This window comes from Macaca thibetana, chromosome 12 (genome assembly GCF_024542745.1).
Source record: "Macaca thibetana thibetana isolate TM-01 chromosome 12, ASM2454274v1, whole genome shotgun sequence".
Lineage (NCBI taxonomy): Eukaryota > Metazoa > Chordata > Mammalia > Primates > Cercopithecidae > Macaca > Macaca thibetana.
The window spans coordinates 53,845,017-53,871,878 of NC_065589.1; the positions used below are offsets into that span (position 1 = coordinate 53,845,017).

General features: G+C 34.7%; 1 protein-coding gene across 1 annotated transcript in view; it reads left to right on the forward strand.

Moving 5' to 3' along the window:
- COL5A2 (collagen type V alpha 2 chain) overlaps window positions 1-25,742 on the forward strand; it is a 150,462-nt gene extending 124,720 nt beyond the window's left edge. The window contains exons 34-54 of the mRNA XM_050751933.1: window positions 790-897; window positions 1,181-1,234; window positions 3,995-4,048; window positions 4,264-4,317; window positions 4,733-4,786; window positions 5,197-5,304; window positions 5,413-5,466; window positions 5,983-6,036; window positions 6,729-6,890; window positions 7,551-7,658; window positions 8,796-8,903; window positions 9,997-10,050; window positions 12,371-12,478; window positions 13,019-13,072; window positions 14,967-15,074; window positions 15,454-15,507; window positions 16,513-16,620; window positions 18,658-18,949; window positions 21,455-21,642; window positions 23,103-23,342; window positions 24,037-25,742. Coding sequence (XP_050607890.1) covers window positions 790-897; window positions 1,181-1,234; window positions 3,995-4,048; window positions 4,264-4,317; window positions 4,733-4,786; window positions 5,197-5,304; window positions 5,413-5,466; window positions 5,983-6,036; window positions 6,729-6,890; window positions 7,551-7,658; window positions 8,796-8,903; window positions 9,997-10,050; window positions 12,371-12,478; window positions 13,019-13,072; window positions 14,967-15,074; window positions 15,454-15,507; window positions 16,513-16,620; window positions 18,658-18,949; window positions 21,455-21,642; window positions 23,103-23,342; window positions 24,037-24,183 — 2,271 coding nt within the window. The 3' untranslated portion in view covers window positions 24,184-25,742. The remainder of the gene's footprint in view (window positions 1-789; window positions 898-1,180; window positions 1,235-3,994; window positions 4,049-4,263; window positions 4,318-4,732; window positions 4,787-5,196; window positions 5,305-5,412; window positions 5,467-5,982; window positions 6,037-6,728; window positions 6,891-7,550; window positions 7,659-8,795; window positions 8,904-9,996; window positions 10,051-12,370; window positions 12,479-13,018; window positions 13,073-14,966; window positions 15,075-15,453; window positions 15,508-16,512; window positions 16,621-18,657; window positions 18,950-21,454; window positions 21,643-23,102; window positions 23,343-24,036) is intronic.
- The last annotated feature ends 1,120 nt before the right edge of the window (window positions 25,743-26,862 follow it).

Below are 26,862 nucleotides of genomic sequence, written 5' to 3' on the forward strand. Positions count from 1 at the left end.
TTTAGTGCACATGGTAATAGATTTCCATATACAAACACATTCCTAATGTTTATGTACGTTTTATTAGTGGCTTCTATGAATAAGTAGAGGAAAGAAATAGAAACTTGCGTAATTTATTAGGAGGCTTTTCTGATAATATGCTCCATTTTTTTTTGTGTCAGGTTTCACAGTTCTGCTTACTACATATGTGAAAATATAGAACTTTTGAAATCTGAAAATGCAATGCATCATAAGGCAGAAATGTGTGCCATTTAGTGACTGGTAGAAGATAATGTGGCCAACTTCAGTATAAACAATTGAAGTAGAATTTTTCATGATCGTGTGACATGAGACCCCTTATTGTTTTCAGGGTTTAGAGTGATTGATACGGTCTACTACAGTTTAGACACTATATTAGCCTAAAAACCAGGTTAATATCAAATATCAGTTTTTTATTAAAGAGAGAATGAAATATTTCTCAAATTGTAATGTCTTTCTTTCTTAGTATCTTTTATTATGTTGCCAACAGAGGGAAAAAAAGGCAACTCTATCTTTTTTATTTGAAATAGCGTTCAATTGCCTCTTAAGAGAAAAGTTAAAAATATAAACCAACAATCAAAAAAGAAAATCTGATTTTTTTAATTTCAAAAAAAAATCAACTCACTCAGAGAAACTTTCTCAGATGAAAAATATAAGCACTAAGTTGAACTACCTGAAATTGTTGACAGCTATTTTTGACCCACTAAAAAGCAATTTCATCAGTTTAATCTTAATATATTGGTATGGTCACTTAATGTTGGTTCATTTTAGGGCAGTCCAGGTCCATCTGGGACCCCTGGAGATACAGGCCCACCAGGTCTTCAAGGTATGCCAGGAGAAAGAGGAATTGCAGGAACTCCAGGCCCCAAGGGTGACAGAGTAAGTACTTTTTTTTTTTTTTTTAGTTCGTTTATTCAGACTTTCTACTGAAAATGATTTCCTGAGGAGGCTTTTATTTCTACCATCCTGAGTCACTAGTCATTCATTTATTCATTCTTCTAATAAATATTTACTGAGAAAGTGCACAGTGTGAGGCACCATCCAAGGTTCAACTGGATACAACTAGGAAAATTACAAATAGCCTTCACTCTCATGAAACTTACACACAAGTGTGGGAAAGAGACAATTAAATGAATCAATTGTATTTTGTGTGTTTTTCCAGGGTGGCATAGGAGAAAAAGGTGCTGAAGGCACAGCTGGAAATGATGGTGCGAGAGTAAGTAAAAACATTCCTTTTCTAGCTGGGCTAGGAACCAACATTACAGTATCATAGGAGTTTGCCAGAACTTTCAAAAATAAAGTCAATCATGTTTCCTTGGTAGTCAGGAGTTGGAGAATAATGGCATGTGAGATCTGCTGTGATTCAACCATGGGTTATTCATTTTGCTTGCCCTGAATTAAATGAAACTTAAATAAAAACATATTTATTGTGCCTATGAGATAAGTGCCTTAAGGGAGTGGGGGCCCTCTTTATCTTTCTCTATCATCTTTTTATTTCATACACAAGGTTTATTTCTTTTAAAATGCTAATCTAGTGAGGGGGCCAATACCTTGTTCCAGCATAGACAAGTAGAGCTTTGTGGAGTCACCAAAGTTATGATAAATGTTTCTCAGTATATTGGATGTTGGGGTGAGAAATTTACTGCACAGTGAATTATCATTAATGTTACCATTAATAAAGAGTTTGAATAAGCAGAACGTCAAGAAGGATGGTTGAACTCAAAGCATTGTTTAATGTCATGTCAGAAATTGGCATTTAACAAGCATTAGGTCTTTGAAATTAGAATGCATTTACAATTCCAAGGACAGTCAGACTCAAAGGACAATAATATTTTCAGACATAAATGATTCCTTCATGTAAGAGTGGCTAGTCACAATGGCTTAAACATCCATCATTTTTTGGAATAGTGCCTGATACTTGAGTAATGGTTTCTGTTTCAGTATGACATGGTTTGCTGTTAGTTGTCATGTGTGCCCTGGCAATAGCAGTTGTAACATAATAAAAGAGAACTGCTATTTGATTCTACACATTGAGTCATTGTTAATACATTGGTTATAATAGCTTTAGATTAAGGAAATATAGTGAAATGTAGTAGAAAATTTTCATCTTAAGGGTAATTAGTCCTTTTTATGCAAATTTAATTAAGGATGCACCACTTTTTTTAACAAATTATGCACAAAAGATATACCTTCCCTTTTAGTTAAACCTAATATTTAATTTAATATTTCAAAAATAGTCAAGTAAATCTGGTATATGTTTAATACTTTACATCATGAATGTCCTGGAATGCATAAGTAGTCCAGTACTATTTATAGGAAGAATGCATTGGCAGTTTGTTTTAAAGGAAAATCCAAAATACATATCTATTGTGCCTATGAACTAACTTTGAAATTGCAATGTGATAGGATCAGGAAGTAAGCAATGACTGCTTTATTTTTAATGAGGACACTACATTGTTTTAGGAAAGAAGCAGAGCAGAGCACTTACTGTAATCTAATAGTAGGGAAAAAATGAATAACATGTTTTCTCTGTATAAAATATCTATAAACATAAGTAATGAAGTGATATTTGTATTTCATCAAATCCTTTAAAGAAGTATATTACATAAATTATTGGAATGATATCATTCCATTTTAGATCCAGAGACTATGAGAACACAGATTTCTTACGTTCTTGTCAAAAGCATAAAATTAAAGTCATTTTTGTTCCTTAAGTTTCTTCAGTTATACATACAGAAATTAAACGATGAAAGAATATTTGGGTTGCATATGAAGAGGCAATACACAGTTATAAAATAGAGAACTTGTTTTAGAGAGGACTCCAACATTCCCGCAGTTTCAAGATTGTGATTACGCCTCAAGAAGACTCAGGTTGTGTCCCCATGTGTTAGCTGTACTATCCTTTAAGTGTTAGCTCTCCTATGCCCATAAATCTCAAAGCAGCTGGGGTTTTGGGCTGTAAATTTTAGCCACTTTTCCTTTGCATCTCAAAAGAATGAAGAAAACTGATTGGGCGCTGTGGCTCACGCCTGTAATCCCAACACTTTGGGAGGCTGAGGCGGGCGGGTCACGAGGTCAGGAGATCGAGACCATCCTGGCTACGGTGAAACCCCGTCTCCACTAAAAATACAAAAAATTAGCTGGGCGTGGTGGCGGGTGCCTCTAGTCCCAGCTGCTCCGGAGGCTGAGGCAGGAGAATGGCCGGAAGCTGGAAGGCGGAGCTTGCAATGAGCCGAGATGGCGCCACTGCACTCCAGCTTGGGCGACAGAGCGAGACTCCGTCTCAAAAAAAAAAAAAATGAAAAAAACTAATCCAGGGATAGTGGGGATAGTGGCTTGTGCCTGTAGTCCCAGTTACTCTGGAGTCTGAAATGGGAGGATCTCTGGAGTCCAGGGCAAGAGTTCAAAGATGCATGTGCTGTGATCACATCTGTGAATAGCTACTGCACTCCAATCTGGGCCACATAGAGTGGAGATCCTGTGCCTAATAATAATAATAATAAAAGAAAAAACCTAAAATGTCTTAACGCAATTTCAATTTTAAAAAATAAAAAAAGTGATATTTTGCTATTATAATTTAAGAATATAATATATGCAAAAGAAGGAAAGCCTCTTTTCAATTTGTGGTCAAAATGTCCGAATAGATATTAGCAAAGCTAATTATGCTAAGAAATAGAAGCATTTTTGTAGCTTAGCATTAATTTAGTGCTAATGCCTGAAAACAGTTTTAGGAATGCATTAGTTAAGTTGCATGAAAGAGATTAAAACACTGTGTGGCGAAAATATGGTGGAAATAGTATTAAACTAGACAGAAAAATCTTGAAAATATATAGATTATATCTTTTATTATAGATAATGATTTACAAAAACAGCCAAATTATAACAAAATAGTCCTTTTTGTTTTGTTTATTTGCTTAAGCATGAAGATTTCTGTGCATTTTTTACCTCAGTATGCCTATGTTCTGTTAATTGACAGGGTCTTCCAGGTCCTTTGGGCCCTCCAGGTCCTGCAGGTCCTACTGGAGAAAAGGTAAGTCACAAGTTGTTAGTTTGTACACTCAAAATTCTGAGTCCTGAATAGCTGGCTCTTTCATAAATCTTTTCATTTTATAACATATGGTATCTGAGCAAGATCATTTCAGTGTTCTTTTCCGCTGTCTCCCCCTACACAGTGACCAATATCCTAAAATTATATTATATTTAGCCACTGTTTTGGACAGTAACCATCTAAAATCTGCTTTCTAGGGTGAACCTGGTCCTCGAGGTTTAGTTGGCCCTCCTGGCTCCCGGGGCAATCCTGTAAGTGACAGTACTTGGTGTTCTTTAGTGTGAGATTGAGCAATACAACAATTCATCATTTGTTCTGATATTTATATAAAATGATGCTTACTGGTTTTAGGTTATTTATAACTTCCTGGTTTTTAGCTTTTGCTTTTCTAATTAAACTTAAAAATTATCTGCTATGCAATCTGTTAAGTGTAGTTAGGCAGTTTGTTTACTAAATAATTTGGAGGCTCCTTTGAGACTTCTGACCTTGGGAATTTTGTTCTATGACCTATATCTTTATATAATCCTTAAGGTCCTTCCTTAAGCAATATGTGTAATTTTTCTATATTTACATGTCTAACTATCAAATTTATATAATCATATTTTAAAATACTGTTCCTGTTTAGAATAATGTGTGAAAGCTACAGTAATCTTTGACTCCTTCTAGGGTTCTCGAGGTGAAAATGGCCCAACTGGAGCTGTTGGTTTTGCCGGACCCCAGGTATAATTTTCAAATATCCCTAATTTACAAATAAACGCTTATCTTGTTATAATAAGTTTAATGATCATTGTCATATGTTTTGAAGTCATATTAATTCTGGACAGTTTATAGCTTTCTAGACAATATTCTCATTTTCAATACATTTTTTATAGATTGGCACAAAACTTGAGTTTGTGCTAGTTGAGCTTCTATAATTATTTGTTACAATAAAAATGCAGTGGGATAGCTTATTTTTTATGCTGTCTTGAAAGATCTCATCAGAGTACTTTTTTTCCTTTACTATGCTTTAATACTGATTACAAAGCACTGTTTCACAATATATGATTAATTGATACATTAGTAATAATTACTCTAAAGTAATTTGTCTATTAGTCTTATAATCCATTGCTTGTTTGTATGATTTCATATAGGGTCCTGATGGACAGCCTGGAGTAAAAGGTGAACCTGGAGAGCCAGGACAGAAGGGAGATGCTGGTTCTCCTGGACCACAAGGGTTAGCAGGATCTCCTGGCCCTCATGTAAGTTAACAAGAAAAAGGCATAACTTGAGTCAAGTGTCCCATGTTTGGAGTGTACATTCAGCCTCTTTTGCTTCACTACAGTGCTCTTTTGTTTGTTTCTATGTAGGGTCCTAATGGTGTTCCTGGACTAAAAGGTGGTCGAGGAACCCAAGGTCCGCCTGTAAGTTTCTTTGATGCTCTGCGAAGTATGCACAGTTAATTCTAGTTTTCTAGTGCTTCCTGGTCATGTAAAAGATCATTTCCATCTGAGGCTGAAATAGCAAATTATTACCTGTATCAAATGTACTATAGTGCAAAGGGCACTTAACTCATGGAGATTTGGGTTACAATCAAATTTGTAATCTTGGAGACCCAGGTGCCTCACCTGTAATGTAAGTAACATATTACCTATATAAAAGAGTAAATAAATAATGTGAAAGCACTTTAATTCAATTATATAAAATATCAATGTGATTCTAGTACTACTTGCAGGGAAAAAGGAAAATAGTACCCTTCCTACCAGTTAATCTAGATTAATTCCCCAAAATATGGGATTCATGCGAAGAAAAAAAATTATTGCTTACAACATGAAAGGAAATCTAAAGGTTTCAGTCTTCCTGTGAAAAAAATCTCAGGATAATACATGTAACTAATTTATGTTACCTTAGAAATTGCTTATATGATATTCTGGTTCTAGGGTGCTACAGGATTTCCTGGTTCTGCTGGCAGAGTTGGACCTCCAGGCCCTGCTGTAAGTCAACTTAGTGAGTCAAGTCACTGATAGTGAAATAATTACACACACACATACACATTTGAGTTATATTTATTATTTTATTTAATTTCTTAATGGTACATTTTCTTATTTAACAACTCTTATTCCAGTAATGCATACTGGCATTTCAGCAAAGCAAATCATCCTTAATAATATAGTATTTCTTGGAGGAGCTAATTTGCAAGTTCTTTTTAGCCCCATTGTTTTATTATTATTCCATTTAAATACTGAATAATTATAGTATTGTGTGCTAATAATCATTTTCTTCAGTTAAGATGCAACTATGGAACTTTCTTTAATAAATGTCATTCATTAGCTCAAATCATAAGAATAAATAATTATCACAGAATAAAGTATTATATATTCATCATTGGAGTGGAGCCTTAAATAAGTTTGAAAATTCAAGTGAGTTGCACCGCTCTTTAAAAATTATTCAAAGGGAATTGACTGCAAATGATATTTAGTTTTCCCCCTGGGGAATGAATCTACAGCTGTGTTTTCTTTTGTTTTGTTTTGTTTTGTTTAAATCCTATTGAAAAACTGATTATCTAACAGTCACAATGAACCCGTGAGGCTTGAACATCTGCATCTGAGGCAGACAATGTTACGTCAGTCACTGTTACTTGGCTTCCATTTTGCCCTTCTGGGTGTTTCTTTCTTTGTTATACTAGGGAGCTCCAGGACCTGCAGGGCCCCTAGGAGAACCCGGGAAGGAGGGACCTCCAGGTCTTCGTGGGGACCCTGGCTCTCATGGGCGTGTGGGAGATCGAGGACCTGCTGGCCCCCCTGGTGGCCCAGGAGACAAAGGGGACCCAGGAGAAGACGGGCAACCTGTAAGTTTGGTGTATTTGTTCCAGACCACCTTCAACTGAAATACTTACAAATAGAAACCTGTAATGATCAGTGCCGCAAAAATGCTTAAATATTGTGCTGGGCACATTCCTAAATTTTTAAAGTGCGTTGTGCCCTATAGATTTTCATTTACAATTCTCTGATTTAGGAAAAATGTGTATATATATAGATTTTAAAAATAGCAGTAATAGATATGGTATCTAAAAACTAAACCAAAAAATTATTAGTTAAATGTTCATTATGTATGAATAACTTTAAAAATATATGTATATTATATTTTATATGCAAATGCCTTTAAATATTGTGTTTAGATAACTATTTTTTCTTTATTGTTAAACTTTCTTTTTGTCTTTTTATAAAGAAGAAAAAATATTTCTCTGAAGTTACCTCTTTTATTGAGTCAGTATTCACATTAATCTTCAGCTTCTTTCCAACTGATGAGCTGTTTTTACCTTTAAATAATGTTAGAGGTTCTGTGTGGATGACAATTTATAACTACTCATATGTAGTATGATTTTGAGAAACAGAGAACTTCTTTTTCATACTGAAAAACCCGTAAAGCTGCACCCAACTTATTGTAAATTCCTTGGGTACAGTTTTACCCTGGATAGTTTCTGATTTTAGTTTGTCCTCAACATTAGGGTCCAGATGGCCCCCCTGGTCCAGCTGGAACGACTGGGCAGAGAGGAATTGTTGGCATGCCTGGGCAACGTGGAGAGAGAGGCATGCCCGGCCTACCAGGCCCAGCGGTGAGTAACTGCTTCAGTCAATGTTTTACCTCATATGTGCAATACAAATTGTTTAGAGAATTTATTTTATTTTATTTTTTTGCTTGATGAATAGATTTAAACAGTATTGTAGGGACATTAATTTTTGAGTATCTTAAAAATCTTTTGATCTTAAATGTCAAATTCTTAACTACCTTAAGTAGTTAAGAATTTAAAAACAAAAGTCTTTGGAAATATATATTTGTTTAACCCTGAGACTAGAAAAGCAGGCAAATAAGGATATGGATTTTTGGTGACCTTTAAATCCTTCTTCAAAGATTAAAAAGATCCCCTGGAGCTAGAGGAGGGGAATAATCTCCTGGTGAGTAGGTAGTGTCTTTTTAAGTAAACATGCTTAACAAAAACACCATATTTCACAGTAAACCATCAAAGGGAAGACATAGTTGAGCTAAAGTAATATTTGAGGTGAATGTGGAGGGAATGCTGAAGAAGGATCTGAAGGTAATCTCTGTTCCCTGGAGGGTACTTTAGGATTTTATATTCCCTGGAGTATGGATAAAACTTTGATTCAAAGTTAGCTTTGAAGAGACTAAATTTTATTGCTAAAAGATTGCAGTGCTTGAAAAAAATTAATGTTTTCGTATGGAATGTAGACCGAGAGATGTATGGGATCTTGGAACTGAGAGACATGTGGGTAGAAATATGAAACCAACAAAGTAGGAGCTAAGGGATGTCTTATTGTTATCAGAAGTGAGCCAAAGCTGTGAAAGTAAGATCTCTCAAGAGTGAGATCAAAGTATCAGAATATAGAAATAAAATGAACAGACAAAGCGGAGTGGGGAAAAAGGATGAGAGTGATTCAAATTCCAGAAGGGCAGCCAGAATCAACTGTGGTACACATGATTAGAACCCAAAATGTACACCTGTGCTGGTGGCAACGGATGGTTGGTTTTGGGTCCCTTCGATATGTCAAGAGGAGTCTCACAGGAGGTGGGCATGCCTCTAAGAAAGCATTATGATTACATGGGTGTTGTAAGATAACGCAAAATTATTGTTATAGAAGGAGCCCAGAGGCACCATTTTGAAAACTTAGCCTTTATGGGAACTAGCCTTCTTCAATTTCTTCACAAGTGTTTGACATTTATACTTCTATTTCAGGGAACACCAGGAAAAGTAGGACCAACTGGTGCAACAGGAGATAAAGGTCCACCTGGACCTGTGGGACCCCCGGGCTCCAATGGTCCTGTAGGGGAACCTGGACCAGAAGTGAGTACTACAGTGAAAATAACTCTTCTGTTGTTATCTGGTGTCATGGGAACAATTTTTTCATTTAGCAATTGATTTAGAATTTGATTGCGTATTTGACCTTATGAAAGTTTCTTAGTAATATTATTTGATGTACTCTACTTCCCTAGAGAGTTGGCTAAGTGATGACATAAAGAAAAGGTAACAGGATCAGTGTCTTTGCACTGACCTTCATCTAGTCTGGAGCTAAGTATTTTAGTTCATTTAAGCTGTTGCCAAACTGTTTTGAAGGTAAAAAGACACATCCATTCATCTTTCCCCTTGTTATTATTTCATTTTGTAATGGCATATTTATCAAAATTGCCAAGTTTTTTGGTGATAGGATTAATATAGCTATTCCAGCTTGTGAAAAGGGCAAAGTTAGTAGAGATCATTTTACTTAAATATCACTATAAAGTAACGTAATGGATAGTATGTTCCTTTAGGCACTTTTGGGAGGAAATCAGTGTTTGATAGGCAATTTGAGAAGTTAAAGGTTGGAATATCCTCTGTTCAGCGTTTTAAGTAGTGAATCATCAAACAGCTAATGTAACATTTTATTGAAAGAATCAATAGCTTTTGGAACAATTTTTGATCAAATAGTAAAGACATGTTTATGAAAAAAATCACAATAAAATAGAAAAGGAAGACTATATATTTCTTAAAGTAGTTTAATATCATTGAAACACAGTTATTTTATTTCAAAACTTTAAGGATATTATTTGAATAATCTTAAGAAGCAAATGTAAGAAAAACCTTTCATTGGTAATGCAAGCAAAACATAAAGTGGCAAGAATGTAATTGCTGTCAATTTCAAAATATTTGTAGATTTTTCACTTTTCAAAAGAAGAAATATAAATGAAGAATGTGGATTAAGTAAGAATGTGTTAATTTTACAGTAATTCAAAATAATGAAAAAGAGGTAGAAACCTTTCTTCTGCTGACATTTGCATAAATGCTAATGTACAGTTTATAAAACAGAGGTGTAAAACATGCTGTCATTTTTCTGACAATTGGAATGAAGATTTTTTTCATTACTCAGTTAAGTAGTTTTTCAAATCATTATTCTTTATAGGGTCCAGCTGGCAATGATGGTACCCCAGGACGAGATGGTGCCGTTGGAGAACGTGTAAGAGCCATTTCACTTATTATAAAATCTAAAGTCATGCCAATCTGAAATCTTTTTAATTTACACTAAAAACTATCATTTTTCCTGATAGTTCCAATGCACCTCTGATTTTTCTGAATAACAACTGTTTCTGTAAGGCCATGATTTTTAAATATTGTAAATGAAATGATATTGAATATATAACAAATTAAGATGGTATTTTTTCAGAGCAGAAAGATAAAATTGATTCCATCTTTGGTTCAACATAAAGGCTTTGGATGAGGATATATATGAAGTGTTCCAACTTTTAAACTCATTAACAAAAGTATGAAAGCCAAAATAGTGCTGTGTAATGTCTAAATTTTTCCACTCACCATCTAAAGCGAATGCCCTATGAGAATATAAGCCATGTGGCTTTTTAAACACTGTATATTCCATGATGTGTTTTAAATTAGAATGTGCTGAGCTGAACATGTCCTCAACTTTCTCTGAAGCCCCAGTCCCTTCTGGCAGTTGCACAATTGTCTCAGGCTGCTGAGATCAGTCACTGAAGGCAAAATCACTCCCCACTCCAAAGTCTGCTATGATGTAATTAAAGCTCATCATGTAGCAGAATGGGCTTTGGAGCCAGTCAGACTTGATTTGGAATATTGTTTCCCTAAGTAATTAGCTATGTAATCTTAAGCAGATTTTCTGAACCTCCGTTTTCAAATGCTTTAAATATAATTAATACATATGCCATTGGGCATTTGTATATTAAAAGACATGTTTAAAGACTCCAGTAGAGGATAGACACTCAACCTCATGTTGAAAAAAAGGGGAAGAAAGGATTTGGAGAAAGCTTGGGCTAAAGTACGCTCATCTACTGTAATTCACAGACTGCAAATTCTCTTGGCATCTTGGGCTTTTTACTTCGTCAATTTATATTATATAGTGCAACCATCTTCAAAGGTTTTGCTGAAGTAATTATGAAAATCTATAAATCTCTATACTTATTTTAAGTTGCCATCACCTTTTTAAAATCGCAAGTTTAAATAGTTGCAAAGGAGGTGATTCCTGGTAAACTCTAAATGTACAAGTGCTTTAAGTAATTTTTTTTTTTTTTTTTTTTTTTTTTTTTTTTTTTTTTTGAGACAGAGTCTTGCTCTGTTGCCAGGCTGGAGTGCAGTGATGCTATCTCGGCTCACTGCAACCTCCACTTTCCGGGTTCAAGTGATTCTCCTGCCTCACCCTCCCCAGTAGCTGGGACTGCAGGTGCGTGCCACCACACCCAGCACATTTTTGTATTTTTAGTAGAGACGGGGTTTCACCACATTGGCCAGGATGGTCTCAATCTCTTGACCTCGTGATCCGCCTGCCTTGGCCTCCCAAAGTGCTGAGATTACAGGCGTGAGCCACCGTGCCCGGGCAAGTATTTTTTTTTTTTCCAAAACCTTGAAGTTGCCAGTTCAGCTTATTCAATGTATTATGTATCCGTTCTGTAACCTAATTGCCAAAGTTTATCTAGGTTGATAAATTTATCAGTCAAATAAGACAATTTTTTTGTCAGAAAATATAGTCTGACTCCATTTTTCAAGTCAAATATTTATGTTTAGACATGTTCATATAACGCTTATCTCACCTCTGACTTCTTAAGGAGACAAGTAATATTTGGAGCCTTGTCATAATTGTGTCATCTGGATAAAATAAAAAGGAGCCTCTTTATTTTCCAAGTCCTTCGTAGCTTTATACTCAAGTAAACTATGCATTCTGGAAAAGTCCCTTAGTTCAGTGCCTAGAGGTATTTATTCCTTGGGACATTGAATCATAATAAGATTGCAGATGGTATGATTTCTGCTTTTCTTTTGCAAAACGGGAGAAGGTGGATTATTTAGGGGAAGTAAGGAAGGATAATCAAAATTTAGTTTTCTGAAAGAATACATATGGAGAGGAAAACCTGGAAGGTGATTTCCTTAAAATTTTCTTTGTTTTCACAATCTTTGGAAAGTCTTTGTGTATTCCAAGTATACCAATATTCCAGCTTAAAGACTGGTGCTCTGGAAAACATGATAAATTCTGGAGGTGATCACTCCTATACCCCAATGCTCTTGACTGTGCAAGCAATAGGGAGTAGGTGAAGGAAAGGATGAGACCTGAAATTAGGGGGAAATAACTTTATTCTTTTCAATTTGATTTGTTAATTAGTAAATATAAGTAAAATAGTTAAGTAAAATAATAAATAAAAATAAGTTTTAAAGGGCATATTTTTCCTATTATTAATATTATAAGAATAACATAAGCATATGGAATATTGTTGTTTAGAATAAATGTTAAAAAATAATATCGTGGTTACTCTTGACAGGGTGATCGTGGAGACCCTGGGCCTGCAGGTCTGCCAGGCTCTCAGGGTGCCCCTGGAACTCCTGGCCCTGTGGGTGCTCCAGGAGATGCAGGACAAAGAGGAGATCCGGTAAGGAGGGAGTCAGTTTCACACTGACAGTTTTGCACACCCATATGCTAGGTTATAAGCTGCATATATGCACACACACACAGTCATACATGTGCACTTTGTTAAGAACTCTAAATAATGAATGGTAAACTAGTATATGTTTCGTAGTCTGAAAGGCAAAATTTCATTTCTAAGAGGGAATAGAAGATACTGATGCTTTGACTTCCATCATGGGAAAATGCTGTAGTTTGAGAATGTAATAAGTATGCATCGTGTTAAATGTAAATGAGTATTGTCTTACTGTATTCAACTAAGGTGATACTTATTCAATGAAGTCGATGAATAAAATTGACCATAAAAGTGTCATTGAAGTTATAGTGACCACAGTCTTATCTACAGATAGACATTTGCCTGATTTCAATTAATTAATCATAAGACTATACACATACACTCACATATATATAAAAGCATCCAACTATAAACATATTTTTGACATCCTATATCTATATAATATGTGAATATCTTTTTTACATGCCAATTTTTTTTGTAAATTTCTTTTAGGGTTCTCGGGGTCCTATAGGACCACCTGGTCGAGCTGGGAAACGTGGATTGCCTGTAAGTTCTCTTTTTTTGTTTTTTTAAAAAATGTTTTCTTATATAAAATATACTCCCAAAGAAATATAGTATAAGATTCATAACCGAAAAATGTGAAATTCCTCAAGCTTGAACAAAAATATTAATTAAAAATTATATGAGTTTACTCTTATTTTTTAAAATGAGTTTATTTTTATAATTATAACACAATTCTTCTGAATTTAACCATGAATTCTATCAATAATCATGGAGGCTTTTAAAGTCACAGATTTCTCCTAAAATAATAGGGATTATAGTGTATTTCTCTCTGAGCTATTCTAAAAACTACATAGGAAAATGGATTTGAAAGCTCTCTGTAAACTTGAAAAGCACTATTCAAATATTATGTTTCATTTTCAACTAGATTTTTCTTTCCATGTTCTGATCTTTGTGCTATTTGAAATCAGTCACTTTCAGGTTAACATTATTATGTAGATGTCTTACCATGAATGAATCATCCAATGTGCAGTCTAATAGGTCACATGCTTTTTCATGCCCATCAGGTAAATCAATGTCTATTCTCAAAAAGAACAATTATACTTTTAAAATCATGGCCATATTATTAAATAATTCTAAGCTTTAATTTGAGCTTGACCGGCGAATATTTTATAGTTGCATGCATGTCAAGTGAACAGTGTTTTGAACAGTTATAGAAACATCGTAATTTTGTTTTCTGTGAATAAATACATTGTAGTTAATAATTCAAATAGGTGGCTTCTGATGTAGTTTATTTTTAATGATGAAACTTTGGGTCATCCCCCAAATAAAAGAACCTTTCGAACATTATGAAAAACTTCAGGCTGATTTTGATAGTATTTAAATTTACATTGTTATATAAAATATGTAAAAGCTACTGAAATCATCTTATTTTTATTATAAATGGGTTCCTATACTGTATGATAATTAGGAAATATAAATTCAAAATTAAAACAATAAGGGAAAAATTAACCTGAGAGCCAATTGATTTGCTGATTGCAGTCATCTTCCAAAATCAGATAAATAGGGATCCAATTCTCTTTTGGGAAAACACTAAAAGCAACAGAAGCCAGTTCTATAGTAGATGACACTATGTCACTTGTCAGTTTACTGTGAACCACTGATTCCCTGGAGCTGTTTTTAATTTCCCAGGACTTGAAACAAAACCAAACCAACACCACTAACAACAATAACAAAACATCTGAGATTGATCAGATAATTTTCACCTCTTCTCTGGGTGTAGCTTCTATCCCAAAATAAGATCCTTAGCTATGGCTTTCTTTGTAGTTTCTCAGCATCAAGATCACTGGATTTGGTTACAGATGTTGCAGATATGGGATAACTTAGAGTTGCTTTGTTCTTTAGAGGAAAGTGGCTTAAAGATGATATTTCTGTTTAATTTGTTCAAACAAGTTTTTGCCAATTTCTTAATATAGTTGCAGCTGTCATATCCAGCTAGTTTATTTGCATATGTAAATTTAAAATCATTTCATTGTTACACATGGCAAGTATGAAATGTTTTAATTTAAAAGAATCTATATATGGTGGCAATATTTTTATATATAATATCAACTAAATCTGTGAAACATAATCTTTAAAAAACATTTCAGATAGGCTAGATCAAACAAAAATATCTAATTTTAGTATGCATGTAAGATAAACATTTAAAAATGAATATTTAGAAAACTATTGTTACGTATCTTTTTTCAGTGATCACCTACCATTCTTTGGGAAAAATAAACAGACATTTCTAGGTCTAATACTATTTAGATAAGTAACCATATAAAATACCATGTTCAAAATTGTAGTAAATACAATTATAAAAAGCAAAATTTTAGTAAATTGTAGTCTCAACAATAATATGTAGCAAGTAATTTTCATGCCGTATCTCTATTTCTAGGGACCCCAAGGACCTCGTGGTGACAAAGGTGATCATGGAGACCGAGGCGACAGAGGTCAGAAGGGCCACAGAGGCTTTACTGGTCTTCAGGGTCTTCCCGGCCCTCCTGTAAGTTATTCCTTTAAGTGTTGTTCTGCCCTCCAGTTGAAAATACACGGGTATCTTGACATGAACATTTATCTGCCTATAAAATAGGTGGATATGTTTGTATTTTCTTTTCAGTTCAAAGAATATCTTGATGAATAACAAGTGGTAATTGCCAATAATAAGCTATAATTTTGTAGGGGAGAAATACAGCAAAAGCTATAGGCACTGTTACTCCTACAGATATGTCTTTAACATTGGTCAACTCATGTAGACATTGCAGAGATTGAAGACTTAATCAAAGTAGTTTATGCTGCTAAAGTCAATGATAGCACATTTTTGAGAATGGCACAATGCAGGATCCAAATATTTTGGCAACATTTTTTATTGTATTCCTACTTAGGGTCCAAATGGTGAACAAGGAAGTGCTGGAGTCCCTGGACCATTTGGTCCAAGAGTAAGTAACAAAAAGTAATAAGTTGCAGGTGTAAATAATAATGCCTTTGTTGATGTACTGCTAATGCTTGAGTATCATTTTCATGGTATTGAAGCTGGAGTTGGCTCATCTCTGAGGTTGGCAACACACATATGAGACAAGCTATTTAGTAATTAATTTTAAGTAGAAATGTCATGAAATATGATATATTACCTCATGGGCCGGCATTAAAATTTCTTACCTAGGGTTTGGATATATTCCTCTGTTAGTTCATTTTGTTACATTGTGTTAATTAAAATTTCTGTTAAACTTTCAATTTTTAAGATGGTATAATAGGATTTACTATGAAGTGGAGACAGATTTTGAGGCTGAATATATTTTGTCTTTTAAGTAATTGTGATAATTCCTCAGAAGTAGTTTACATAAGGCTAATTTGGAAGTAAATAATAAAATGAAGCCAATATTTGAAACTTTTAGAAATTCCCCATTAGTATTAATGTTGCTTGTAATAAGTCATTGATGTCATAAGACAAGTGATGTACGTAATTATTTAGGAAAATAGAAAACATTTTGTAGAAAAAATTAGAAAAAATAATTCAAAGCAATTCTGGTGTATCTAAATACAGTGTAAAAAATCCTACATAAAATTGAGAATAATAGTCCATGATGATATTCTGAGGCATAAGCACAAAAATTTCACTAAAACACTCCAACTTCTGTCATTTTCTTCTTTCAAGTTAATTGAATTTCTAAGTTTACAACATGTGAGGTTTAATAAAAGTTACTACCAATAAAAGTAGATGACTAGTCCATTAAAGATGTAAACTCATATTTGTCTTTTACCATGCATGGATGATGGAAAATTCTTATGTCATGAAATCATAAATGTTACAAAGTACCAGAAGTTCATTTATTAATCAGTAAGAAAATGAGTCTTAGAAATCACTGTACCAGCTCCATATGTAAAAAGGCATTGTAACATTTTTTTCTTCACAGAATCTAAACTGCGGTCTTTGTTTCTTGCAGGGTCCTCCAGGCCCAGTTGGTCCTTCGGGTAAAGAAGGAAACCCTGGGCCACTTGGGCCAATTGGACCTCCAGGTGTACGAGGCAGTGTAGGAGAAGCAGGACCTGAGGTAAAGTCACAAGGGTTTACATGCAAGAAATGCTATTCATTTCAATAGCTCAGATTCCATCCAAGAAATGTCTGTGCAGCCTGATTGACAGAGACTTAAGGGACCCTGAAAACAAACCTAGAAGTCACACAAAAGTTTGTATAAGTAACCATTTCAAGTATTTTAATACAGATACGTTAGAGCACATAAAATCAGAGTCCAGCCTACCCAGACATTAGCATAATGTGATACTAATAAGAGCAAAGAACAAGTTATAATTGTATTTATAATTAAAGTGATGAAAATGTTGATTTGCTCTCAAGGGCAATATTTTAAATGTCTGTGAGGTATAGTTATTACTTCATGAAAACGCCATAAAAATGCTGGACAATGAAGAGTATGAAATTGAAGTTTTTCTCCATTGAAAACAACATTCAGGGAGGACTTCGATTAAAACTTTTTGTTAAAAAGTTTCAGTAGTGTTGACTTGAGGATGATACAAAGGTGTATACTGTGTTAGTTAGATTCTTGCTTCTCAGTCTGGAAAACATCTTCATACATCTTCCATGCACAAGTGTACTCATGTGCATGTTTGTATATGAGCTTATGCTTCTCTCTCTGGTGTTTCTTCCTCATTGGTCTTCTTAACCTTCTCGTCCTTACTTTTCCTTTGCCCTTCATAGCAATACTGTTAAGCCAGATATTTATTTCTTATGTGGGTCAAATAGTCTTATATTTCCTATGGACAAGAGAAATGTTTTCTACTCATTTGTTTCTCTAACTCTGAATGGGAAACAGCTAGAGAATTGGAATACCTTTGGCTTATACGGCTGTTGATTGACTTTATTTTGTGATTCAGTGGTCCTTGATATATATCAAAAAAGTCTTTTCTCCTGAAATTAGTATGAAGGACTGCATGGACTCAATATATGACCTTAGAGACAGAAAGAAAGAAAGATTATGTAACAGCCCTTTGAGAGTGAGGAAACATTGGCAGTGAAGGTGAAAGCAACTTGTCTGGAGCCATATAACAAGTGGCAGAGCAATGGTAGAACTCCAGCCTTCTGGAGAGTTCTTGCTCCCAGATCTTACTCTCTATATGAGATGTGGACTATGTGTCTCTTCAGGTTGTCACCTGATTCTTTCAAGTTGCTGAGTTCTTCCTTGGGGAAGTGCAGAAGGGAATTAATAGAGAGGATCCATTTCGTAGTCTCTGCCACTTTTTGTGCTTATCTCCCTCTCATTTCAGTGTATCTTATTTGGCAAAAAAAAAAAAAAAAAAAAAAAAAAAGGCAGGTGGGCTCCTTATTTATGTGATTTAAAAGGCTAAGGAAAACTGGGCACCCTGGCACATACCTGTAATTCTAGCTATTCAGGAGGTGAAGGCAGGAGGATTGCTTGAGCCCAGTAGTTTGAATCCAACCTGGGCAACATAGTAGCAAGACCCTGTCTCTAAAAGCCAAGACTATTTCTTCAATTTTGCTTAAGCAGATAATTTTTATCTGTATAGTAATTAATGCACATAAAAGGACTTCCGGTGTGTCTCTCCCTCTCCTTTAGAAGTAGGAGTATAATTCTCTTGTGGGTGTTTCTTGTGGGTATTTTCTTGTTATTGACATGTGATCTTATAGCACCAGCAGCCACTATTCCCCTGCATCCTTTGTTCAGCTTCTGTCCAAAAATACTTTTAAAACATTTTGGTTGTACCTTGACCAAAATAGTTTGCAAATGAACACACTTATCTCCATGCTATTAACAGAAAATATGTTGTATCTTCAAGGTAAACACCTAAGCAAATATTTTGCGCTTTGATCTTTCTTTATCTTGGATGCTGACTTGAAGATATGTTGCCTGAAAAATGGTTAGGCATCATTTCTCATCCTTGAATGTTACAGCCTGTTAGACCACCCCCATCTAGTTACAAAAGGGCACAAGTCATAGATCTCCCTTTACTGTCAAATTGGAGTGTCTCATTGGAACTCCCTATGCACCAAGTTCTACCAGTTAAGTAAAACCAAAACAATGTGTTAAATGTCTTTCCAATTTCTTTTTGATTAGGGCCCTCCTGGTGAGCCTGGCCCACCTGGCCCTCCGGGTCCTCCTGGCCACCTTACAGCTGCTCTTGGGGATATCATGGGGCACTATGATGAGAGCATGTCAGATCCACTTCCTGAGTTTACTGAAGACCAGGCGGCGCCTGATGACAAAAACAAAACGGACCCAGGGGTTCATGCTACCCTGAAGTCACTCAGTAGTCAGATTGAAACCATGCGCAGCCCCGATGGCTCGAAAAAGCACCCAGCCCGCACATGTGATGACCTAAAGCTTTGCCATTCCGCAAAGCAGAGTGGTGAGTAGACAGCAGCCCATTTGAGCAAAACCCATTGTTTCTGTTTGTTTTATTCTCAACTGCATTCCAAAATGTGTTACTGACTTTCTACTTAGTGATAGATTTGAGATAAAAATAGTAAACATATCATGGAGCTTATAATTTAATGGTGGAAACAGTCAATTTTGTGAAAACATGAAAAAAAATGCTCAGCATCACTAATTATCAGAGAAATGAAAATGAAAGTCACAATGAGATACCATCTCGCATGAGTCAGAATGGCTGTCATTAAAAAGTCACAAAACAGGCTGGGCGCGGTGGCTCACGCCTGTAATCCCAGCTCTTTGGGAGGCCCAGGCGCGCGGATCACGAGGTCAGGAGATGGAGACCATCCTGGCTAACACGGTGAAACCCCGTCTCTAGTAAAAATGTAAAAAATTAGCCGGGCGTGGTGGCGGGTGCCTGTAGTCCCAACTACTTGGGAGACTGAGGCAGGAGAATGGCGTGAACCCGCGAGGCGGAGCTTACAGTGAGTCGAGATCGTGCCACTGCCTGAACGAGAGAGCGAGACTCTGTCTCAAAAAAAAAAAAAAAAAAGGTCACCAAACAACAGATGCTGACAAGGCTGTGGAGAAAGGGGAATGCTTATACACTTATTGGTGGGAATGTAAATTAGTTCAGCCACTGTGGAAAGCAGTCTGGAGAGTTCTCAAAGAACTTAAAGCAGAGCTGCCATTTGACCTAACAATCTTGTTACTGGGTTTATACCAAAGGAAAATAAATCATTCTATCAAAAAGACCCATGAATTCGTATATTCATCACTGTGCTATGCACAATAGCAAAGACATGAAATTGACGCAGATGCCCATCAGTGGTAGATTCGATAAAGGAAATGTGGTACATACATATGATGGAACATTATGTGGCCATAAAAAAGAATGAAATCACGTCCTTTGCAGCAACATGAATGCAGCGGGAAACCATAATCCTAAGCAAATTAATGCAGGAACAGAAAGCCAAATATCGCATGTTCTCATTTATAAGTAAGAGCTAATGAGCACACATGGACATAAATATGACACCATAAACACTGCAGGCCACTGCAGTGGGGAGAGTGTGGATGGGAGCAAGGGTTGAGAAATTACCTATTGGATACTATGTTCACTACCCGGGTGATAGGATCTGAACCCCAAACCTCTGCATCGTACAATATTCCCATGTAACAAATCTGCACAGGTACCCCTTGTATCTAAAATAAAAGTTAACTTTTTTTTAAAAAAAGTACTATAATAGATGATATATCCTATTAATAATCCAGTCTCATGATGGTAGTTCCATTTCCATCCAGAAATCTTAAAATATTGATATTTTTGTGGAGTAAAAGCATTTCGTGGAAATGTGGAAAATAATTGGTTAAGTATTGTTCAAAATGTTTATTTACTTACATGACCTGTCAGTGTCTTAATGTTAACATATTGTTGGATCATCAAGCATATATTTCCCAAATTTATTTAAATATGTAATTCCTTTCATGTAGTTTAATGTTCTGTGAGTCATACTTCTGGAATATCTGCTGGGGGTATTATATTATTATGAGGTTCCAAGACATTTTGGAATCAAATAGTTGTTCTGCCCTCGTTGCATGTACCAGGCTTAAAGTTTACCTTATTCTGTCATTTTAATTAATCCAATACGACCTAGAGAAGAGGGATCCCAAGTCACAGGAGACAAATGAGCTACAAAGTGCTTAAGAATTTAAGTTAACTTTGAAATGACATTGACAGGAATAGCTAAAATTATTATCATCGAAGAAAGGGCAATTTTATAACTCTGTATATTACATTCTGGCACTTTCATTTCATTTAAAGTGCAATTCTCACATACTATTTATATAATATACACACAAATATGTATATATACACACATCCATATATGCAAATGCATATTAAATTGTGTATTTGACTGTATGCCTACCACCAAGCACTGCCTTGGTATTTCCTGTTTTAAGAATCTCTTATATATGAGAAAATTAATTTTAAAAAGAGCCAATGAAATGATTCATAGCATTCTAATTGTAATTCAACTCATTTATTCACTTGACTCACGGTTTTGATGTTACATTATTTTACATTATTGTATTACATTATTTAGATTATTTTATTACACTCTAATTCTAATTTGCTTTAAAATATTGGGAACACATCTATTTTGGCAAAGCCACTTACTGTGTAGATTGTCTCTTTTCAGTATTGTTTTCTCATCTGTAAAATGGGAGTAATGATACTTCTTCACATGGATGTTTTGAGCCTTAAGTGCATGGTTTGGCAAAGCGCCTTACAATAGCGACTGGAATGTAGAAAGGCCCCCAATGCATAACAGTTACTTTTTTCTTAAGGGGTGCTCTTGTTTAAAATAATCCTTAATCAGTGAGTATATATTTTCAAACCCTCTGTTAATTTTTTTGGAAACTTATAATGGTGATTGAGATTGTCTTTATTTAGTAAAATTTCTATTTTGAAAAATAGGTGAATACTGGATTGATCCTAACCAAGGCTCTGTTGAAGATGCAATCAAAGTTTACTGCAACATGGAAACAGGAGAAACATGTATTTCAGCAAACCCATCCAGTGTACCACGTAAAACCTGGTGGGCCAGTAAATCTCCTGACAATAAGCCTGTTTGGTATGGTCTTGATATGAACAGAGGGTCTCAGGTAATTTAATATGCTTACTTAAAATTGTATTCTTTACTTTTTACTACTTATTACATATTTTTGATTTATTTAGGACTTTGCTATTTTTTTTAACCAGGCTTATTTTGCCATGTTTATTTTGAAGTGACATATTCTCATTAGTTACAATTGTAATACCATTGCATAAACAAGGTTTTGCTATGAGTCAAGTTAACAAAAATTTTGAATTAAAAATTTTCTCATTGATGAAATATAGAAAAGTAATGATTTTTACTGTAAATTCCTCTGATGTATGTGACATGGACTGTGGAGTGTACTAGAAGGGATCTTGCCACAGTTGATAAACAGTGATTTCTGTATATTCGGCTTCAGGAGACCTGGTTACCTCACCAGGATCTCGTACTGACTTTGGGGCCTTATAAAGTCACCGAACTTTTTGGAGACTCAGTTTTGCTAGCTTAAAGTAAGGGTGATAATGTTTATCCTATAGTTTCCATGTGGATATAAAATTCTTAGTTTAGGGTCTTGTACTATGGGATAGATGGTAAATTAATATTAGATAACTGCTATAATAATGTTTAAATAATTGAATCATTTTGTAAAATTTTTAATATTATTTAAACTTAAGGCATCTTTGTAATGTTATGAAGTCTATTGATATTTTTCTGAGTCCCAGTCTACCCTGTTTCTGTCATGGTCTGGTGTTCAGAAACTCTCTGGCCTTGCCACTGCCTATTGCAATGTGAATATTTCATATTGCATTTCTTTATGGCAGCCTAATTGAAATTTTCTTCTCACTTCTGCTTCTGACCTTTTCCTAGAAATCACGTTCAGAATAAACATTATATGAGAACATTATGGGTGTATACAAGATAAGCTAGTATCTATCATTATTTAATGAGCACAAAATTTTAAATTTTAAATATAAATAGTTGAAATGTAATTTAGCTAATACAATATGTAAAATAAAACCCTCAAATGGGAGTGCTGAAACCAAAGCTCAAAGTAGAAGGTGAGTAGGAAAGAGTCTTTAGAAAAAATTTTTTGATTATTTATTTTGTTAGCTCATGGAAAACTTTTCATATGTATTTCCTACAATTATGTAATAGTTGGGGTAAAAAGATTTTATACTACTAGTTAATTCCTAATTTTTATTATAATTAGCAATAAAAATAATGAGTTATTTTTGATACATGATTGAAGCAGATTTAAAAATACTTATGCTTGTTCTGGTGAATTATTGTTATTATTGGTTTCATTACCCTTTGGGTTAGTAAGGACAGAGGTTCTTTTGAGTATTCATAGACATTTTAAGATATGTTTAGATGTACAGGTAGAATGGCTTGCTTTATGACAATAATTAAAGTAATACTCTTCAAAATTGATTTATCTGAAATCAATTTATATATTTATCTATACATGTGTAAGGCATTATGAAACACTTCGGTCTTGTGTATGACAAAGACTCTTTGTTTTTCTAGTTTGCTTATGGAGACCACCAGTCACCTAATACAGCCATTACTCAGATGACTTTCTTGCGCCTTTTGTCAAAAGAAGCCTCCCAGAACATTACTTACATCTGTAAAAACAGTGTAGGATACATGGATGATCAAGCTAAGAACCTCAAAAAAGCTGTGGTTCTCAAAGGGGCAAATGACTTAGATATCAAAGCAGAGGGAAATATTAGATTCCGGTATATCGTTCTTCAAGACACTTGCTCTGTAAGTACTTTTTGATCTACATTGGTCTGGTTGAGGAAAAAAAAAATTATTTTTGTTAAAAATACTATTACGGCACTAGAACTGGGGGCAATTTTACCTTGTGTATGAGCATAATAGCAGTTTATAGTCATTCCTTAGGGTAAACTTGAGTGTGTGTTAGCACATGAAGCGTGATAGAGGTTTGAATCCTTATAGTAAAGAAAGAACTGGATCCCTAAGATCTGATCCAGTTCTTCTACAGACTTTCTTTGGTTCTTTTCCAAGTTATTTAACTTACTGAATCTCAGTCCCATGCTTAAAATGCCTTATTTCTAAAATGCGTAATCAATCCAAGATACTTTAGTTTTTCACCAATTTGTAAGTCTCCCCACTTGCATATTGAGATATAAAACAAAAATAATACTGAATGGTGAATTATAGTTTCATTTGTGAAAAACAAAAAAAGCTTTCATAATTTATGTTGCTAGTGACCATTTGGGAAGCTGCAGAAGAACAAAGAAAATTTACTTAAAGCATGAAAGAAATTCTGTTACATAAGTACACTAATATCTCACTTTATGTTTTCATTTTTTTTTTAAGGAGTACTCTAAAAATCATTGCCTTTACATTATAAAAGTTGTCTGGGAAGGTTGCTGTGTAACATACTTGGAAAAAATTGTATGTACGTTTAACCCATTGCACCATTTAATTTCAGAAGCGAAATGGAAATGTGGGCAAGACTGTCTTTGAATATAGAACACAGAATGTGGCACGCTTGCCCATCATAGATCTTGCCCCTGTGGATGTTGGCGGCACAGACCAGGAATTCGGCATTGAAATTGGGCCAGTTTGTTTTGTGTAAAGTAAGCCAAGATACATTGACAATGAGCACCACCATCAATGACCACCGCCATTCACAAGAACTCTGACTGTTTGAAGTTGATCCTGAGACTCTTGAAGTAGTGGCTGATCCTGCATCAGCATTGTATATATGGTCTTAAGTGCCTGGCCTCCTTATCCTTCAGAATATTTATTTTACTTACAATCCTCAAGTTTTAATTGATTTTAAATATTTTTCAATACAACAGTTTAGGTTTAAGATGACCAATGACAATGACCACCTTTGCAGAAAGTAAACTGATTGAATAAATAAATCTCCGTTTTCTTCAGTTTATTTCAGTGTAATGAAAAAGTTGCTTAGTATTTATGAGGAAATTCTTCTTCCTGGCAGGTAGCTTAAAGAGTGGGGTATACAGAGCCACAACACATGTTTATTTTGCTTGGCTGCAGTTGAAAAATAGAAATTAGTGCCCTTTTGTGACCTCTCATTCCAAGATTGTCAATTAAAAATGAGTTTAAAATGTTTAACTTGTGATTGAGACCTACATGCATGTCTTGATATTGTGTAACTATAATAGAAACTCTTTTAGGAGAATCTTAAAAAAAAAAAAAAAACAGTTTCTCACTGTCTTAAATAGAATTTTTCGATAGTATATATTCAGTGGCATTTTGGAGAACAAAGTGAATTTACTTCAACTTCTTAAATGTTTGTAAAAGACTATAAGTTTAGACATCTTTCTCATTCAAATTTAAAGATATCTTTCTCCTCTTGACTCAATCTATCAATATGGATAGAAGTTACACTAGTATATACCATTTAATAAATTTACACTCTCTTATTTAAGAAGATATTGAATGCAAAATAATTGACATATAGAACTTTACAAACATATGTCCAAGGACTCTAAGTTGAGACTCTTCCACATGTACAATCTCATCATCCTGAAGCCTATAATGAAGAAAAAGATCTAGAAACAGTTGTGGAGCTGACTCTAATCAAATGTGATGATCGGAATTAGACCATTTGGCCTTTGAACTTTCATAGGAAAAATGACCCAACATTTCTTAGCATGAGCTACCTCATCTCTAGAAGCTGGGATGGACTTACTATTCTTGTTTATATTTTAGATACTGAAAGGTGCTATGCTTCTGTTATTATTTCAAGACTGGAGATAGGCAGGGCTAAAAAGGTATTATTATTTTTCCTTTAATGATGGTGCTAAAATTCTTCCTATAAAATTCTTTAAAAATAAAGATGGTTTAATCACTACCATTGTGAAAACATAACTGTTAGACTTCCCGTTTCTGAAAGAAAGAGCATTATTCCAATGCTTGTTCACTGTTCCTCTGTCATACTGTATCTGGAATGCTTTGTGTTACTCGCACGCTTCTTAGACCAGAACATGTAGGTCCCCTTGTGTCTCAAGACTTTTTTTTTTCTTAATTGCACTTGTTGGCTCTATTTTAATTTTTTTCTTTTAAAATAAATAACTGGGACCCTCCCAAAAGACAAGCCATGCATACAACTTTGGTCATGTATCTCTGCAAAGCATCCAATTAAATGCACGCTTTTGTCATGTCCGTGGTTTTTGTTTTGTGGAATTCCTTTGACCGTATTAGATCTGTTTCATTTCCAATAGTGAAAAGGAGATGTGGTGGTATACTTTGTTTGCCATTTGTTTAAAAGATACAACAAATACCTTCCATCATATATGTACTGGCTTATAAATGAAAATCTATCTACAACATTACCCACAAAGGCAACATGACACCAATTATCACTGCCTCTGCCCTTAAAAATGTCAGAGTAGTATTATTGATAAAAAGGGCAAGCAATAGATTTTTCATGACTGAATAAACTGTAATAATAAGACATATCAAAGTCTCAAAGTGTATCACATATGAATTTAGCCTAATTGTTTTGTTTTATTTTCAATATTTAGTTTACAACATCATTTTCCCCCAAACTGGTTATATTTTGACCTGTATATCTTAAATTTGAGTATTTATATGCCTAAAAACATGTGTGAGTCTTCCTTGACTTCCTTCAAGTCCAAACTGTACAGATTATATAAGTTCACATAGATGCATCAGAAATATGTGGTAATACTATTAAGTCACAAACACTAACAATTTCCAACTACAGAAATAACATTTCTTATTTGGATTTTGGGAATGCTACCAATAAAAGCCTGCCCAGACCATTCCAAGGCTCTCAAATTTCTTGCCTATATATTTGATCTGTCAGTGGATTTCTTTACTTTCATGTCCCATAGACACCTCAAATTCTACACTATAAAAAGTGAAATAATCTACATTTGGGGAGGATGGTGGCATACATTTATTGTTGATTTATTTAAAAATACAAATAAAAATTCTCAGAATTAACAGAAAAAAAAAAAAAAAAAAGACAATAGCCTCATTATCCATCCATTTAGGCAGGCCAGAAACCTGAGAGTCATTTTTGTCACCTCTCTCTCTCTCTCTCAGATCACGCGAGTCCCGTCCTTGTTAAATATTTCCAATTCTGCCCCCTAAATATTCCCTAAGGTCCTATCCTTCTCTTGATCTACACTGCTGCTATCCTTGTCCACATAATTATTATGTCTCGCCTGAGCTTTTTCAATAGCCTCCGACAGGTTTCCAGGCATCCACTCTTGCCCTCTTCTGATCCATTCTTCTCACTACAGCCAGAGAAATC